We start from the raw sequence: 17,992 nt of genomic DNA on the forward strand, positions 1-17,992 counted from the left end.
CCTCCGGATTGGAGATGGAGGGAGGAAAAGCGTCTCCCAGATGGGCCGAGCCCAGGATGTGTGGCTCCTGCCAGATGTACGTTAACGGGAGTTATTAGTCGCATAAAAACCGCTCTGCAGCTGCATTTCTGGCACTGACGAGGGAGGAATTAATTGCAACACCAGATCACTCCTCCTCTGCCCGGCCAGGAGGGACCGGCGCGACCCCGCCCGCGCACTCCCCCCCGCCGGACAGGGAAAGATATATATCTGACCTTCCCATGAACCGCTGGAAAAAAGGAAAGGGGAAAAAAAAGCAGGTTTTCCCCCCAAACACAGCCCCGCGGGGTCCCCGCCGCCTGCCTTGGATGCCGGGGTGTTGGAGGAGGCCGGGGAGCGAGTGGCGGCAGCAGGGCGGGCAAGGAGCCCGGCCGGGGAAGGCGGTGTGACACACACGTTTCCATTTCCACCCGTACCGCCCCAAATTCGTCGCTTCCTCCGAGCTCTCCTCACCTCCTGGCGTGGTGGGGGCTCCGTGGGGTCCCCCGTGCCCAGAGACAGCCCACTGGAAGGAGAAGGGGAGAAGGAATTGGGGGGCGGCTGTGGAGGATTGGGGGATTCCCTGACGTGATGCCGGGGTTGAGCACTATCTGGGTGTGACGGGTGCGTGTCACCGCCAGGCTGGCGGGGGGGGACATGGCATGACACATTTTTAGGAGGAATGCATGGGGCGGGGGAGTTAATGAGGCTTCCCCAGCTGCCCCCCCCTCCCCGGGCGGGGAACCCACGGCCTGATGCCCTGGGACACAGACTGAGCACGAGGCACCCGCGTTGCGCAAGAGGCACTAAAATAGCCCCCTGAGCCCAGAATCTGGGCAGCGCCTGTCTGGAAATGCCTGTTTTGGTGGGAGAGGGACTTGTGGGGGGGGGGGGATCTGGTGCCCTGGGAGGGGGCAGCAGTCCCCCAGGCACTGGGACAAGGGAGGGTTTGGGGTCACCTTGAGCTGGTTCGGTCATGCCCGGTGGTCCCGGTTGTCCTCTTCAGTGCTGTCCCCGCCAAAGCCCGAGTTTAGGGGTGGTTGGGGACGGGGTGAGGGGGACAGCAGGGCACCGGGGGCCTGAGGGGATGGGGACACGCTGGGGGGGGACAGGGCACATGCTGGGGAGATACAGGGACACACTGGGGTGGTAGAAGGATGTGGGTGAGCCTAGAGGTGACGGGAAGACACTGGGGGGTATGGGGGCACACTGGGGGGGGGCACAGGGACATGGGCTGGCCCACGGGGGGTATAGGGACACACAGGGTTGTGGGTGAGCTGAGGGGTGGCGGGGACACACTGAGGGGTGTGACACGGACTCGCCCAGGGGGTTATGGGGATAAACTGGGGGGGTTACAAGGACACATTGGGGGGGGTGACAGGGACACGGGCTGGCGCAGGGGGTTACAAGGACACATTGCGGGGGTTATGGGGACACGGACAGGCCCGGGGAGGTGACAGCCCGCTGTGCACTGGAGCTGTTGCCCCCCATCCCACCCCATGGTGCTGGAGCCCCCTTGGAGGGGGGGGGCAACAGGCCCCACCCCTTCTGGCACAGATTGGGGGGGGGTGGGCCGGCACAGAGCATGCTGGGAGTGCAGCCAAGGGAGCGTGGGGGGAGCGAGCCAGGCTGGGAGCTCACGCTGGGGGTCCCCTGGGTCCCCATCCCTGGGGTGTCCCCATCCCCAGGTCACATGGTACCCTGGGTCCCCATCCCATGGGTACCTCCAGCATCCATCCCATGGGAGTGCCCGGGTCCCCATCCCACAGGGTCCCCTTGGTCCTCCCCAGGTGACGGGACACCACGCACACTCACAGGCAGCGTATTTGTAACATGCATTTAAAAGCTGTGGGTATAATCACCCCCGGCAGCAGCAGCCGAGGGGGCACTGCCGCCCCCGGCACCACAGTCCCCCCAGTCCTGGGGGAGAGACGGGCACCGCCCTGGTCCTGCCACCACCATCCGTGGTCCCTCCTGCGCCCGCCACTCCACACCCGCTGCAGGGTGTCCCGAGGCTCCCCCGCCTTGGCTTCGGCTCGTGGGTGCTGTCGGGGCAGAGCTGGAGGGCAAGATAGGACCAGGGGGGTCGGTGCGGGCAGCACCCTGGGGGGGGACAACACTCAAATGTGGGCACTGAGGGAGGGGACGTCCCCGGTGCTGCAGGCTCCTACCTGTCGCACGGGAGGAGCAGGTCGTTTGTCCTGATGTTGAGGATGAATGGTGGGGGATCCTCCAGGTCCTCCAGCTCTGCAAAGGGTGACAAGATGGGGATGTGCCAGCCTTGGGGTGACATGGCGAGGGGGGGAGCACTGCTTGGCACCCCGGGGACACTCACCAGCCTCCCAGTCCTCCTGGCATGGGGGGCACTGCCAGGCTGTGGGGACCTCTGGTCGCTTCATCCTGTTGCCATGAGATGTGTCCGTCTCTGCAGGGACAAGGAGACAGTTGTAGGGGGGACACAGCTGCGCATGGCCGGCGGGGTGGCGGGGGGGCACGCTGTACCGTGGGGGAGGTCGGGCTGGCGCTTGTCGGGGCAGGAGGCGATGTGGCTCCGCAGCTTGGCCTGGGGCACCCTGTGCCTGGCGTTGAAGGGGCAGGTGGCCAGCGTGCGGGCCACCTGCGGGTTGTTCTGGGGTGGCGAGGAGAGGTGAGAGGCACTGGGTTGGGGAGAGCCTCTGCCTCGGAGCCGGCAGACCCCAGGCCCCCGTAGGCCGCAACCTCGGCCCCCAGTAGGCCCCAACCTCGGCCCCCAGTAGGCCCCAGCCCGGCCCCCGTAGGCCCCAACCTCGACCCCCAGTAGGCCCCAGCCCGGCCCCCGTAGGCCCCAACCTCGGCCCCCAGTAGGCCCCAGCCCGGCCCCCAGCAGGCCCCAGCCCCTCGTAGGCCCCAACCCCGGCCCCCGCTCACCCGCTGGCACTTGACGAGGTGGTAGGGCAGCCGGGACACCCGGACCTGGTGGCTCTTGTCGTAGGGACACTGGACGAGGGCCTCGGGGTCCATGGCGGGACGCAGGCCCGAGCCCGGCCCGGCCGCTCGCCGCAACGCACTCCCAACGGGCCTCGCGCGCCGCCGCGTCGCCACGGCAACGGGGCCCGACTTCCGGCGAGGCCTGCGGGGGCCGCCGCGCTCCTCTGTCGCCATGGCAACGGGGCCGGGCGGCCGCCGCGGGGCGCCCGCGGAGCGGCTGGGTAGGCCCGGGCGGGGCTATAGGGGCCCGGGCGGTGTTACATTGGCCCCAGGAGATGCTGTACGAGCACAGACAATGTTATATGAGCCCTGGGCAGTGCTATATGGGCCCTGGATGGTGATATATGGGCCCAGGCAATGTTATATGGGCCATGGGCGGTGCTATATGAGCCCTGGGCAATGCTGTATGAGCCCGGGTGATGTTATATGGACTCCGGGTGGTGCTATATGAGCCCTGGGCAGCATTACACGGGGCTGGGCAGTGTTATATGGCCTCTGGGTAGTGTTATATGGGCCTAGGGAGCGGTATATGGGCCCCAGCGGTGGCATAAGGGCCTGGATGGTCTTATATGGACCCTGGGTGCTGTTATAGGGCCCTGCACCATGTTATAGGGCCTTGCATGGTGTTATAGGGGCCTGTTATATGGTTACATGGATCACAGTTGGTGTTGTAGGGCCTTGGGTGCTGTTGTAGGGCCGTGGCTGGTGCCAGACGGCCCTGGCCGGTGTTACACGGCTGTGGCTAGTGTCACGCGGCGGTGGCCAGCGCTATACAGTCCTGGTCAGCATAGCCTGGCTGGGACTGGTGCTATGTGGCTGTGACGGTGTCACCTGCCACGGCCGGTGTCGTATGGCCATAGATGGTGTCATGGGGCTGCAGCCAGCGTGGCATGGCCATGGCTGGACCTACGTGGTGGTGGTGTCACACAGCTGTGGCGTTAGGCAGTGGTGGCATCACGCATCAGTGGTGTCACACAGTTGTGGCGTCAGGCGCCGGCAGTGTCACGGGGTGGTGGCAGTGGTGTCACGTGGCAGTGGCCCCAGCTCGGGGCCCAGCCCAGCAAGCCCAGGAAGGGGAAGTTGGGTGTTGGGGCCGTGGGGCTGATCGGGGGACGTGGGGGATACGGGGTGGCCCCCCCCCCAGCACATTGCCGCCATGTCGCTGCCCTCCGTCTACCAGAACAAGTTCGCCGAGAAGCTGACGATCCTCAATGACCGGGGACGGGGCGTCCTCGTCCGCATCTACAACATCAAGAAGGTGGGTGCGGGGTGGAGTGGGGGGCCAGATGCCTGGGTCCTCTGTGGGGGGAAGAGTTGGGGTACAGGACACCGGGGTAACCCCCCAAGATCTAATGGGGAAGAGCCTGGGTTCTGCCCGGAACGAGGGTCGTGAAGAAACAGGGAGTGGTGGGATCACTGGGGCAGGGGGGTCTGGTGGGGGGGTCTGAGCTCAGGAGGGGGTTTTGGGGGGTCTGACACTGGGGGTTCCCTGCAGACCTGCTCCGACCCCAAGACACGGCCGCCTTTCCTCAGCGACAAGGCCATGGAGCCCTCCGTCAAGTTCATCAACAAGAAGTTTCCTCACCTGGACGTGCGGAGCAGCACGGTGACGGATTGGGGTGTCCTCTCTGTCCCCAAACCCCTGTCCCCCCCCCGGTGTCAGTCCTACCTGGGTGTCCCCTCTGCCCCCCACCCGTGTCACCCCAGTGTCCTCACGATCCTCACCCTGGGTTGTCCCACCACCCAGGGTCCACACTGTCTCCCCTGTGTCACCCTGGTCCATGTCACCCCACCTTGTGTCACCACCATGCGGCTTCCCCTCCACGCCTCTCACTTGGTCATCCTGCCACCCCCTGCCCCGTGTCACCCCTCCCTGGGTGTCCCCCCTGTGTCACCCCACCCTGAGTGTCCCCTCTGTCCCTTTGCAGCAACACCTGGGGCCGGTGCACAAGGACAAGGGGGACATTGCCCGGGTGCTGGGACCCTTCTACCACTCCTTCCTGGACGTCCTGGAGTTCAGGGTGAGCCGGGGTGCGTGGCAGGGGGTAGAACGGGGTTTTGGGGGGCAGTGCCAGCATTTCAGACCTGGGGGGGGACAGCAGTGACAAGGTCCCTTGTCCCCTCCCTACCAGGACCACGTCTACGAGCTGCTGAACACCATTGATGCCAGCCAGTGCTTCTTTGACATCGTGAGTGGGGCTTGGGGGGTCCCGGGGAGTACTTTGGGGGTGCCGTGGCCGTGACCACACGCTCACAGCTGTCCCCTGCCCAGCACGTCAACTATGACTTCACGAAGAGCTACCTGGACCTGGTTGTCACCTACGTGTCCCTCGTTCTGCTGCTGGCCCGCACCGAGGACCGCCGGCTGCTCATCGGCATGTACCACTGCGCCCATGAGATGAGCCACGGCACCAGGTGGGTTGGCTGTCCCCACGGACTGTCCCCACTGGGGCTGGCCCTGAGGACCGTCCCTGACCCCCATGCCACTGTCCCCGTAGTGACCCCAGCTTCGCCCGCCTGGGACAGATGGTGCTGGAGTATGACCACCCCCTCAAGAAGCTGACGGAGGAATTTGGGCCACACACCAAGGTGGGATGGGGCTCCCCCCAGCTAGCGGGGCCACATTCTGCCCCGATCCATCCCATGGCCCACCTGCGATGTCCCTCTGTCCCCCAGGCTGTCACCAGCGCCCTCCTGTCCCTCCATTTCCTCTTCGCTCGGAGGAACCAGGGGGCCGAGCAGTGGCGCAGCGACCAGCTCCTCAGCCTGCTGAGCACTGCTGGCACCATGCTCAGTCCCGCCAGCTCCGACACTGTGAGTGCCACCACGCCGCAGGGACCGGGGCAGGTCCCTGGAGGAGGCTGCGGGAGGGCTGAGGGTGGTGACACGGTGACTCCTGTGTCCCCAGATGGCCTGTGAGTACCTGTCCCTGGAGGTAATGGAGCGCTGGATCCTCAGTGAGTCCTTGCAGTGCCTGTGGGTCCCCAGCCCCATGCAGGCACAGGGTCCCCAGCCCCACGTGGGCACCCTGGCTCCTGATTTTGGGCTGTCCCCATGCCTGCTGCGGGGCCGGCAGCGTGGGCAGCCCCTGCCCACCTGATGGCTGTGCCCGCAGTGGGGTTCCTGGTGTGCCCGGGGGCGCTGGGCTCGTCCCCCCAGTGTCTGGAGCTGTGGCGGCTGGCGCTGCAGGGCTCGCTCTACATCACCCTCCTCCGCGACGAGGCCCTCCAGATCCACAAGGTCACCGAGGAGCTGCTCAGCAGCATCAAGGGGTAATGGCCGTGCCAGCGCCAGGGCCATGCAGGGTGCCGGAGGGGTGCTGCGGTGTGTGCCAGGGGCAGGGGGGCTCTGCCAGCAGTTCTGCTGTGTGTCAGGGGCTGTGCTGGGTGCCAGGAGACTTTGCAGGGTGCCAGGAGGTTGTGCTGGGTGCCAGGGGCTGTGGGCTGTGCCAGGGGCTCTGTGGGGTGCCTGGGCTCTCCTGGGTGCCGTGCCAGATGCTGTGCCGGGTGCCATGCTGGGTGCCATGCCTGGCACTGCCTGGCTGTGACTCTCTTGCAGGTACGGGAAGCGGGTGGCCGATCTCAAGGAGTGCAAGGAACACGCCGTGGCTCACAGGTTGGGGGCTTGATGAGGGGACAGTGAGGCTGGGGGGGCTGGGGAGGGTCCCAGGGGTCCTGGGGAGCAGGGAGGTCCCAAGGCGTCCCAAAGGACTGCACGTCCTGGGGGTCCCATGAGTGTCAGAGAGCTGGGGGGGTCCCAGAGGCTCCTGGGGGTGACAGCACCCTGGGGGGGGACTGGGGGTACCCTGACTGGGTCCACGCTGGCCCCATGCCATGGCATCCACCCTTGCCACGTGGTGCCTACGATGTCCCCACTGGGTGAGAGGGGTGGCTGGGGGGGGCAGTTAGGTGGCCTTGACCCTCACCCTGACCTCCACCCTGACCCCCCCTGCAGCGGCTCCCTGCACCGGGGCCGGCGGGTGTACCTGCGCGGGGCTGTGCGGGAGCTGGAGGCGCTGCTGCAGGACCAGCCTGGGCTGCTGGGACCCAAGGTGAGCACGGGGGCAAGGGAGCAGCGGGGGGCCGGGGGGGCACGGTTTGGGGTGCAGGCGGGTGCGTAAGTGCAGGGTTTGGGGTACAGGGGATGTGTGGATATATGTTTTGGGTGCAGGGGGTGTGTGGGTGCAGGGTTTGGGTGCAAGGGTCTGGGTGCTGGGGCTCTGCATGTGTGTGGGGGTGTGAAATGGGTGCGGGTCGGGTCTGTATGGGGGGTACTGCTGGTGCCAGCCCGGTGCCATGCGGTGGCAGTGCCCAGGGCCATCGGTGCCAGCCCGGTGGCCATGCCTGGTGGCAGCATGCCGTGCCTGGTGCCCTCTAACCCCTGCTCTGCCCAGGCCCTCTTCGTCTTCATGGCCCTCTCCTTCTGCCGGGACGAGGTGAGCTGGCTGGTGCGGCACGCCGAGCACGTCACCAAGACCAAGACACCCGAGGACTTCGCGGACAGGTAGGCACGGTGTGCAGGCACCAGCCCTGCGTGGGGGGGATCCATGCCCACGGGGGGCACCCCCAGCTGTGGGCAGGCTGGTGTCATGGTGGGGATTGCCCTGGGGCAACGCCAGGGTGGCATGGGCACAGCTGATACTGGGGGGGCTTGGGGGGCACAGCCAGCCCTGGCTCTGACCGGTGGCTCTGGCAGCAGCCACGTCGTGGAGCTGCTCTTTCTCATGGAGCAGCTGCGGAGCCTCGTGCGGCGGCAGGTCGGGGTGCTGCAGCGCTACCACATCCAGTACCTGGCCCGCTTTGATGCCCTGGTGCTCAGCGATGTCATCCAGGTACCGCAGGGCACTGGCAGGGGCTGGTCTCTGTCACCTGTTGGGGCTGTCCCTGTCCCCTGTGCCCTGTCCTGGCTGTTCCTCATCCTGTCCCCATCCCCGGCCCTACAGAACCTCTCCGTGTGCCCCGAGGAGGAGTCCATCATCCTGTCGTCCTTTGTCAGCTCCCTCTCGGCTCTCTCTGTCAAGGAAGGTACGGACTGTGTGCCTCCTGGCATGTCCCTGGCACTGCCCGGGGACCAATGTCCCCCCTGCCCCCAGAGCCCTGCAGCAGTCCTGGGCCGTGCTGGGCACCCAGGCCTGGGCTTGTGGGGCAACGGGGAGACGGCAGCTCCCGGGGGTCCTGTGGCATGTGCACTGCCACCCCAGACTGGCATCCACCAGACTGGCGCCCCCAGACTGGCATCCCTGGGACCAGTACCTCCAGATTAGCACCCCCAGACTGATACTCCCCCCAGACCCCTCCCCACAGCCACGTCTCCCCACATTTCTATTTCCCTGCAGTTGACGACAAGGAGCAGTTTGATTTCACGCCGCTCCGTCTGGACTGGTTCCGGCTACAGGTGCTCTTCTTGTCCCTGTCCTCGTCCCTGTCCCTCTCGTCATCCCTGTCCCCTTCGTCATCCCTGTCCCCATCCCAGTCCCCATCCTTATTCCTGTCCCTGTGCCAATCCCCTTCCTCTGTCCCCATCCCTGTATCCATCCCCTTCCCTATTACTGTCCCCATCCCTGTCCTTGTCCTCGTCCTCTTCCTCTGCCATGCCCCTGAGCCCGCTGTCTCCCCAGGCCTACACCAGTGTGGCCAAGGCCTCTCTGCCGCTGGGCTCCAACCCCGACGTGGGTCGTGTCATGAACCTCATCGTCTTCCACACCAAACTGCTCGACTCCCTGGAGGAGCTGCTGGCCGAGGCCTCTGACCTCTCTGACCTGTGGTGAGCACAGGCACCCGCTCTGCCTCAGTTTCCCTACAGTCACGGGGGGTCACCCTGGCTGGGGGTCTTCAAGCCACATCCTGCACCTCAGCACGCACGGAAAGATGCCCATGTGTGCTGGGTGATGGATGTGGGAAGGGACGGAGGTGGCTGTGGGGGACATGTCACCCATGGGAGAGGTTGGGCAAGGTTAAGTGACATACACATGGACATGGGGACAGGGGCAACACACGTGTGGCACAGGAACAGCGTGTCCAGAAAGACAAATCCCCTCTCCTGCCCTCTCTGCCCTCCCTGCCCCTTTCCTGCCCTCCCTGCCCCCTTCTTCTGCCCCTCTGTCCCCACCCCTGCAGTTTCTACCCTCGCCCCGTGGAGAAGATGTTTGTGGCAACGATGGAAGAGCCCTCAATGCTGCGCTACAGCATCGCCTTCCCTCTGCTCTGCAGCCACTTCTCCCACTGCTCCCACCCCATGTGCCCAGAAGAGGTGGGTCCTGCTGCGTGGGGGGACACGGGGAACAGAGGGGCACCGTGGCTGGCTGCTATCTGACCAGCTATGGGAGGGGCTGGGGCAGGCACACATGTGGGCTGGGGACGATGGCAGCCCCATGGCCTAGGGGCAGCTGGTGGCACACTGCAGACGTGGCCGTGGTCCACATGTACTGCCGTGACGGTGCCGTGGCTTTCCCCCTGCAGTATCCCCACCTGAAGGCCATAGCGCTGGGGCTGTGCAACAAGTTCCTGGAGGAGATGGCCCGGCAGGCCACCGCCTGCGTCATGGACGCCTGTGCCGAGCAGCACAACCTCAGCGAGCAGGTGAGGATTGCGCCTCCAGGGCCTCCGAGGTCTCTGTGGCCTTTGGAGTCTCCAACACCTTCAGGATCTCTATGGTCTTTGGGGTCTATGGTCTCCAGGATCTCTGTAGTCTTTGGGGTCTCCACGGCCCCTGTGGTCTCCATGGCCTTTGTGGCTTCCAGGATCTCCATGGCCTTTGGGGTACCTGTGGCCTCTGGGGTCTCTGTGGCATCTTTGTCCCCTGGGACCTCCACAGCCTCCAGGGTCTCCAGGACTTCCGTGGCCTCCATGTTCTCCAAAGCCTTGGGATAGCAGAGGCCATGGGGGGAAGACCTGGCAGGGCACGTCCCCAGTTCAAGCTTGGGGACGGTGACCGCCGGTCCTGGAGGCCCTGGTTGGGCTGTCCTCGATGCTGTGGCCTGTGGTAACCTGCTGCCTGTGTCCGGCAGCTGCTGCCCAAGCACTGCGCTTCCACCATCAACAAAGCCCGCAACAAGAAGACCCTGAAGCAGCCGGCCAAGAAGGGGGAGTCCGAGCGAGACAAGCCAGGGGCTGAGAGCCAGAGGAAGGACCGGACCCTGACCACCAAGTGAGAGCCACCCGGGGCTGGCGAGGGTGGGCAGGGGGTTGGCGGGGAGCAGTGGCCACCAGACGTCAGGTGTGGGCATGGTGTGACATGGAGGCATGGCATGACCGTGGGGTTGTCCCCACGGGGCTGCAGCGTGGCTGACGGTGCCTGTCCCCCCACTGCAGCATGGACAAACTGCACCTGACGCTGGCCGAGCTGTCCCTGAGCCTCAACCACGTGCCCAACTTCACTGTCTTCGAGCACACGGTGACGCCGGCCGAGTACCTCAGCAGCCACCTGGAGATGCGCTTCACCAAGTAGGGACTGCGCCGGGGATGTGAGACACAGCAAGGGTGGGCTATGAATGCTGCCAAGGAGGGGACACTTGGCCACGGCTCTCCAGACAACCCCCTCCTGTCCCCGCAGAGCCATCGTGGCCATGGCAGGCTACAGCCAGGCCACGCAGGAGGTGGCCCGGCCCTCGGAGGTGCTGGTGGGGCTGAGCGCCTACGTGACGTTCATCCAGTCGCTGGGGCATTTCGTGGGCTTGGACACGGGGCGCATCATCCGCAGCGTCCTCCTGCAGCAGACGCAGCCCCGCGATGCCGCCGGCGAGCAGACGCTCACCACCATCTACACGAACTGGTGGGTGTCACGCCGGGACCGGCACCCTCCCTCCCTCCTGGGAGATGGCCCTGCGGTGCTGTGGGTCGTGGTGCCAGGCGGTGGCATCAGCTCGGTGTCCACAGGTACCTGGAGGCCCTGCTGCGGCAGGCCAGCACGGGGGCCATCGTCCTGGCTCCCGCCCTGCAGGCTTTCACCACGGTGCCCCGGGAGGGCGAGCCCCCCTTCAGCGCCGCTGAGTTCTCCGACGTCTCAGGTGAGGGATGCAGGGACGCTGTGGGGGGTATCATCCCCCCCTGTCCCCGCTGATGTCCCCGTCCTTGTCTCCGTCCCCACAGAGATGCGGGCGCTGGCTGAGCTCATCGGGCCATATGGCATGAAGTTCCTGAGCGACAACCTCATGTGGCACGTGGGCTCCCAGGTCACCGAGCTGAAGGTAGGGCTGGGGGCCAGGACCGTGGTTGGGGGGCTGGTGACTTGCTGGCCAGCGTGGAGTGGGGGCAAAGGGGCCGGGACGCCCCCGTCCCTCCCTGGCCAGCTGCGGGCTCGCTGTGTCCCCGGTGCCACGAGCCCCACGTCCCCCGCAGAAGCTGGTCAACGAGAACATGGACACGCTGGTCCAGCTGCGCTCCAGCTCCTGCAAGCCCGAGCAGATGGCAGCTCTGCTTCCCCGGCTGACCTGTGAGTCTGGGGGGGGACACTGGGGACATGGGGGGGAGCCTGGGGCTGGCACACACGTGTGTGCATATACACACGTGTCCCCACTGACCCCTCTCCTCCTGCAGCGGCCGAAAACGTCCTGAAGCGTATGACCATCATTGGGGAGATCCTGAGCTTCCGCGCCATGGCCCAGCAGGGCCTGCGGGAGGTGGGTGCCCCCCACCCCACGGATTTCCCACCCCATGGGACCCCCACTCACAGGCCCCACAGCCCAGGGGGTCAGCAGGAACCCCGTGAGCATCCACCTTCTCTGCAGGTCTTCTCCCACCACTGCCCCTTCCTGATGGGCCCCATCGAGTGTCTGACAGATGTTGTCACCCCTGACACCGACATCCAGGTGGGCACGGAGGGGGACGGGGACAGGGTGGCACCTCCAGTGCTTGGGACAGCTGTCCCCAGGCAGGGCTGGTTGCTGCTGTCCTGTACCCGCCGTGTTGTGTGGCACTGCATGCTGCCACAGGGCACTGCGTGGCATCATGTGGCACTGTGTGGCATTTGCATGGTCCCCGGTGCCTGGCTGCACCTCATGTCCCCAGCCCTGAGCCTGCACATCCCCGTCCCCCCAGGTCACCCTGAGCATCTTTGAGCTGGCCTCGGCCGCGGGCATCCCGTGCGAGATCGACCCCGCGCTGGTGAACGTCCTCGCTGGCAGCAAGACAGGTACCAGGGGGGTCTGCTGGGGTCATGGGGGGCTGTCCCTGAGATCTGTGACCCTGCTATGGACCCCCACCCTGTGTCAGCTCCCTGGGACCCCTGGGGTCCCCTCTTGGACCCCCATCTAGTGTTGTCTTCCTCCCTGGCAGATGGTTCGTCTCCAGAGGAGGACTACAAGGTGGCCTGCCTGCTCCTGGTCTTCGTGGCCGTGTCCCTGCCCCTGCTGGCCTCTGACCCGGCGTCTGTCTACAACACCGAGGTGGACGGTGAGACTTGGCTGTGACCCTGGCAGCTTTGTCCCTGTGTCCCCAGTCCTAGCTGTGTCCCCATGACCCTGACTCCACAGTGCCCCGATGTCACACCTTGTGTGTGCTGGGACCCCCAAGGTCATCGGTGCCCCATAGCCACAGGTGAGGGTCGGTGGGGACAGCAGGACCCCAGGACTGGCAGGGCTGGTGCCCCATAACTGCAGGCAAGGGCGGTGGGCGCAGCGGAGACCCTGCACTGTCCCCACCCTTACTGTGTCCCCAACCTACCTGTGTCCCCCCAGGCTACAACAACAACATCCACTGCCTGGCCAAGGCCATCATCCACGTGTCGGCCGCCCTCTTCACTGTCCACAACAAGAACATCGAGACCCACCTCAAGGAGTTCCTGCTGGTGAGAGTGGCCGGGGGCCACAGCTGTGCCTGGCCGGGGGTGGGCACCCTCCTGGGGTGGCCACCGTCCCCAGTGCTGATCAGGATCTGTCCCTCAGCTGGCCTCCGTCAGCCTCCTGCAGCTGGGCCAGGAGACGGACAAGCTGCGTGTCAGGAACCGTGACTCCATCTCCCTGCTCATGCAGCTGGTGAGTGACGGCAGGGCCCTGGGGTGCTGCTGGGTGGGCCCCGGGGTGCTCCTGAGTGGGCACATCCCAGTTCCGTGTCTCCGCTGGGCTCCAGCTCTGTCGAGGCTGCTCCAGCCCCGAGACCGCAGCCGGCTCTGTGCGCTCAGCCCTTGCCCAGCTCTGGTTGAGCCCAGGGGGGCCAGGTCCACCTCCGACACCCCCGGGGAGAGGCTGGGCTGACCGGGTGGGGGCCACGCACCCACCACCCAGAATTGGTATTCAGGGAGCGCTCGTCCTCCCTGCAAAGCAATTTAAATGCAAATATTTCAATCTGGAGCTGGGGCATGGGAGCCACCCGGGGAGGGAGCACCCAGCACTGCCAGGGAGGGGCAGGGGGCTGGCTCCCCTCTCTGGCAAGGGGGTAAACTGAGGCAGGGGGCCTGCTGACGCTGTGTGTCCCCTCTCAGATCGTGGCAGAGTCGTCCTTCCTGACGGTGGACATGCTGGAGACCTGTTTCCCCTATGTCCTGCTCCGCAACGCCTACCGTGAGGTGTGCCGGGAAAACCTGCTCGCCAGGGTCCCCTCGCACTGAGCCTGGCCCCCGTGTCACCCCATCCCTTCAGACCCTTCAAACCGCCACCGGCCTGGACCCCTGGTCCTCCCTTGGCTGCTGGATGCCACCACGGTGTCCCCAACCGTCCCTTGTCCTGTCCCCCAGCCATTGCTGACTTCACTAAACTGCTTTTCCCCTGACGGCTGCGTCTGACTCATGGCTGGGGGGTACCCGGGGAATATTTGGGGGCGGCTCTGCCCCAGCACCCCAGGGTGGGTGCCCAGCCCCGTGTCTCCAGCAGAAATAACCTCCTGCGGGTCCCCCATGGGGGTTCGGGAGGATCTGGGGGTGCTGGAGGCTTTTGGGGAGTGGAACATAAAGGGACTGGAGCTGCCGGCAGGATTTACCAGCTTTAATTAAAGCCGATGCGTCTTGTGGCAATGGTCCTGGCCGGCCCCGTGCCTCAGTTTCCCTTTTCCCGCCCAGCCAGCGATGTTTCAAGTCACGTTTCCCCCCCTCCCTTTCCCCCGTCTCAGGGTGTTTATTTTTCTCCCGTGCAGCATCTTGGGGGAAAATTAATGGGGCGAGGGAAGGAGGCGGCGGGGCGGCCGTTGCCATTCCGCTCACGGCCGGCTGCTCCGGGATGAGTCACCGGCCATGCCGGGAGTGGGGGACGGTGGCTGCCACGTCCGTGAGCCCCCATGGGCAGAGTCCCCATGGGCAGAGCCCCCTCAGCAAGGCCCGGTGATACCGGGGCTGGGGGAGGCCGAGCGTGCGGCCCTGGCAGCCAAACCGAACGGCAGCCGTGATCGCGTGGCCGAGCCTGAGCATGCGGCTGCCTCGTCCGTCACTAATTGCTTTATTAATTCATCCGGGTGGGGAAAAAAACCGCTCCGGAGCGGGCTGGACTCCCCCGCTGCCCCCCTCCGGCTGCGTTCCCGGGGGGCTGAACTCCCCCAAATTAACGCCCAGAACCTGCTGATTATTCCAGATTGCTGCAAAAGTCTATTTTCGCGCTCATCAATCACGATATTAAAGCGGTAACGAGCTGCCGAGGCTCCCCGCCGGCAGCGCGGCTTTGTCTCGCGCGCATCTCTGCCCACGGCCTCTCCCGCGCCTGCCACCCCCCCACGCACCCTGGCCCCCCACCTTGAGCTGCTCCGCGCCATGGGGTCCCCCCTTTGTTCAAGTTGCTGTCCCCAGCCTGGCTCTGAGCCCCCCAAAAGTTTGGGGACCCCAAAATGTCCCCAGCGGGGTATGGGAGCTTCCACGTCATGTGCTGGGGCTGGCAGCCCACCCTGCTGACTCCAGCGTGCAGGTGGGGGTCCCATGGGTGCCCGCTGCACCCATGGAGCACCCCACCAAAGCAGGGGATCCCTACAGGAGGGGGCACAGCCCCCCTTTTGGGGGCTAAATGGATGCATCCCCAGGCAGCACCCATGGGTGCTAGCCGGCAAAGGCCGGGAGGTGACATGGCCTGGCAGGCAGGGACCTGGCTGAGCTGCCGGGGACAGTGGGCCAAGGTGGGGGCTCGGGGGTGGCACCCCGAGGGGGGTCCCCACCTGGCCCCCCGGTGCCAGTGCCACGGTGGTGGGTGCTGCGCACACCTACGGCGTTACATAAGGGCTTATTAATATTCCCCGGGGGCTGTGGCTCGGCGCGTGCTGCGGGAGGCAGAGCGGGTGCTGCCGTGCCCCCCTGGCTCGCTGGGACCCACCCGGGGCTCTGGCACCCCAATATCTGTCCCCTGTGTATGCCTGGGGCCCCCTGGGCCCCTGCACCCTGAGGTTTCCTGGTGGGACACGGATGGGATGGAGGGGGCCACAGCATGTGGGACAAGGTGTGCGTGGGGCAGGGGGTGCAGGGGGCCGTGGGGCAGGGGACAGCGTGTCCATGAGCCCACAGGGTGGGGTCCCCTGGAGCTCAGGTTGCTCCCAAACCCCCCTGCACCCCTCCCAGCCCAGGGGGGCCATGCCCTAATAGGTGAGAGACCCAGCAGCCCCCTCAGGTTTGGGTAGGTCCTACAATAAGTCGTGGGCTGCCACTGCCCTGTGGCCGGTGGGAGCGGACAGTCCCTGGTGTGCGTGACACCGGCCTCAGTGACGTGTGACGAACAGGACAGGTCTCGGCAGGGAGTGGGGCTGGGGGATGTGGGGGTCGCAGTGCCCCCCGCCCCAACCCGCTGCTCGGAGCAGACCCCCTGTGCCACACGTGGGAGGCCACGGACCCCCGTGGGGGGCACTGGGCCGGGGGCTCTGGCCCCTTCCTGAGCTGCCAAACCCAGTGACGCCCCCCGTAACCCCACGGGGGTCCCGGGGCAACTGTCCCCCATGACCCTACAGGGATCCTGGGGCACCTGACTCCTCCCATAGCCCTATGGGGTCCTGGGGTACCCCCCGATAGGGGTCCTGGGGTACAACCCCTATAGCCCCATGGGGTCCTGGGGTACTTGTCCCCCCTCCCATGGCCCCATGGGGTCCTGGGGTACAACCCCTATAGCCCCATGGGCGTCCTGGGGTACCCTCCAGGAGTTTGGGGTCCCCCCTCATAGCCCCATGGGGTCCTGGGGTACTTGCCCCCCCTCCCATGGCCCCATGGGGTCCTGGGGTCCCCCGCTATAGGGGTCCTGGGGTACAACCCCTATAGCCCCATGGGCGTCCTGGGGTACCCTCCAGGAGTTTGGGGTCCCCCCTCATAGCCCCATGGGGTCCTGAGGTGCCCCCCATAGGAGTCCTAGGGGGACCTTCCTCTCCCATAGCCCTCTGGGGGTCCTGGGCACCTCCCTCCCCATGGGGGGTCCCGGGGCATCGCCCCGTGGGGGTCCCGGGGCACCCGCCCCCCAGCACCGGGGCTGAGCGGGGCGGTGGGGCTGGGCGGGCCCCGGTTCCCGGCCCCCGCCCCCGGCTCCCCCCGCCCCTCCCCGCCCTCCCGCCGGTGCCGGCTCGGGGAAAGTTGCGGCGAGCCCCGGTCGGCGAAGGCAGAGCCGGCAGCAGCGGGAGGACCGGGGCACGGCGGCACCGGCAGCACCGGAGCACGGCAGTACCGGCGCTTCCCGGCCGAGCATCCCCGGGTAGGAGCGCGCAGCATCCCCGGTCCCCGCCGCTGCACGCCGGTTCTCCCCATCCCCGGTGTTTCTCCCCATCCCCGGTGTTTCTCCCCATCCCCGGTGTTTCTCCCCATCCCCGGTGTTTCTCCCCATCCCCGGTGTTTCTCTCCCGGCGCTTCCCCATCCCCGCTTCTCCCCATCCCCGCTTCTCCCCATCCCCGCTTCTCCCCATCCCCGGTGCCCCCACCCCCGGTGCCCCCCATCCCGCTGCTCCCACCCCCGGTGCCCGGGATGCCATCTTAGCTCCGCCGCCCGGGCCGGTGCTGCCTGCGCAGCCGCCGGGTACCGGGCGGGGAGCGGGGAGGGGGGGAGGCGGTTGCCGGGGCTGCGGGGCGGTACCGGCGGCAGCTCGGCCGCGGCCCGCCGGGCCCCGGGACCGGCCGCGGGGCTGAGGGCGCGTCCCCGCCGCCGCAGGGGCCATGGAGCCGCCGCGGAGCCTCCCGGGGCTGGAGCCCGACCGCGAGGCGCTGGACCCGGCCGGCGGCTGCCCGTCCCCGCTGGAGATCAAGTCCGCCCCCAGCAAGAAGATCTGGGTCAAGCTCCGGGCGCTGTGAGTGACCCCCCCAAACCGGGGTCCCCACCCCCCGACTGGGACCCCCCACCCCCCAACTGGGACCCCCCCACCCCAGGACCCCTGAGCCCACCTGGGTATCACACCCCACCGAACCCCCCGACACCCCCCTCTGGGGATGCCCCCCATCCTCCTCTAAGAGCCCCCCCAGTGACCCCCATCCTGCGCCCCCCCCCACTCCGGGCAGGACCCCCCGGGACCCTCAGCTGCCCCTGGGGTCCCCCCGGAGCCCTCTGCTGCCGGGGACCCCCCAGGTCTCCCCCATCCCATCCCTGCGCTGCCCCCCAGACCCCCATGCAGGACCCCCCAGCTGCCCTCAGGACCCCCCTGCACCCATTGCACCCCCTCGGGGTGGGGGCACCCATAAGCCTGGGGTGGGTCTGATGGGCAGCTCTGGGGGTGCTGCGTTGGGGCCCCCCAGCGCAGCCCCCAACACACCTCGCCCTGGGTGGCACCGCGGGGTGAGCAGGGGGCTGGGGTGCCCCCAACTCCGGGGGGGCAGAGTGGGTGCCAGGGTGCTGGCCAGCCCCAGGGAGGGGGTGACACCCTCTGACACCCCAGGGGTGCCACCCTGTGTGCGCCTCCCGACTGGGGGACTCTCGGTGGCCCCAGGGGTGCCACCCCCTCGCCCGTGTGCAGTCGTGCTCACGCGTGGGCTCACGTGCGCGCGTGCCCCCTCGCGAACCTGCGGCACGTGCGCTCGTGCGGGTCCTCGTGCGGCGGGCACAGGCGTGGGCGTGCAAGGGGCGTGCGCAGCCACGTGCGCACACGTGCGCGGGGCCGACCCGCACGTGGCGGCCGGCGAAGGCGCGCTTGTGCACGGGTGC

At 67.0% G+C, this 17,992-nt stretch overlaps 2 protein-coding genes across 2 annotated transcripts; one reads left to right on the top strand and one right to left on the bottom strand.

Moving 5' to 3' along the window:
- Positions 1-1,847: 1,847 nt before the first annotated feature.
- GTSF1 (gametocyte specific factor 1) lies at positions 1,848-3,036 on the bottom strand. Its single transcript, XM_059832845.1, has 5 exons — positions 2,926-3,036; positions 2,521-2,647; positions 2,354-2,443; positions 2,190-2,265; positions 1,848-2,077 (listed from the first exon to the last, which is right to left on the bottom strand). The coding sequence occupies exons 1-5, from the start codon at positions 3,016-3,018 to the stop codon at positions 1,858-1,860; spliced, it is 606 nt and encodes a 201-aa protein (XP_059688828.1). The 5' UTR covers positions 3,019-3,036; the 3' UTR covers positions 1,848-1,857.
- A 1,105-nt stretch (positions 3,037-4,141) lies between these two features.
- On the top strand, positions 4,142-13,527 carry NCKAP1L (NCK associated protein 1 like). The gene is made up of 31 exons (XM_059832813.1): positions 4,142-4,243; positions 4,481-4,591; positions 4,914-5,006; positions 5,118-5,174; positions 5,258-5,400; positions 5,484-5,574; positions 5,662-5,799; positions 5,894-5,942; positions 6,101-6,257; positions 6,544-6,600; positions 6,940-7,036; positions 7,379-7,488; positions 7,684-7,816; positions 7,928-8,009; positions 8,321-8,379; positions 8,603-8,748; positions 9,102-9,234; positions 9,444-9,563; positions 9,992-10,131; positions 10,296-10,427; positions 10,537-10,755; positions 10,860-10,990; positions 11,073-11,170; positions 11,322-11,415; positions 11,520-11,602; positions 11,711-11,791; positions 12,021-12,114; positions 12,258-12,374; positions 12,659-12,768; positions 12,866-12,955; positions 13,402-13,527. Exons 1-31 carry the CDS (start codon positions 4,142-4,144, stop codon positions 13,525-13,527), a joined length of 3,393 nt encoding a protein of 1,130 aa, XP_059688796.1.
- Positions 13,528-17,992: the final 4,465 nt, after the last annotated feature.

The sequence above is a fragment of the Gavia stellata genome, chromosome 36, assembly GCF_030936135.1.
Source record: "Gavia stellata isolate bGavSte3 chromosome 36, bGavSte3.hap2, whole genome shotgun sequence".
In the NCBI taxonomy this organism is placed as follows: domain Eukaryota; kingdom Metazoa; phylum Chordata; class Aves; order Gaviiformes; family Gaviidae; genus Gavia; species Gavia stellata.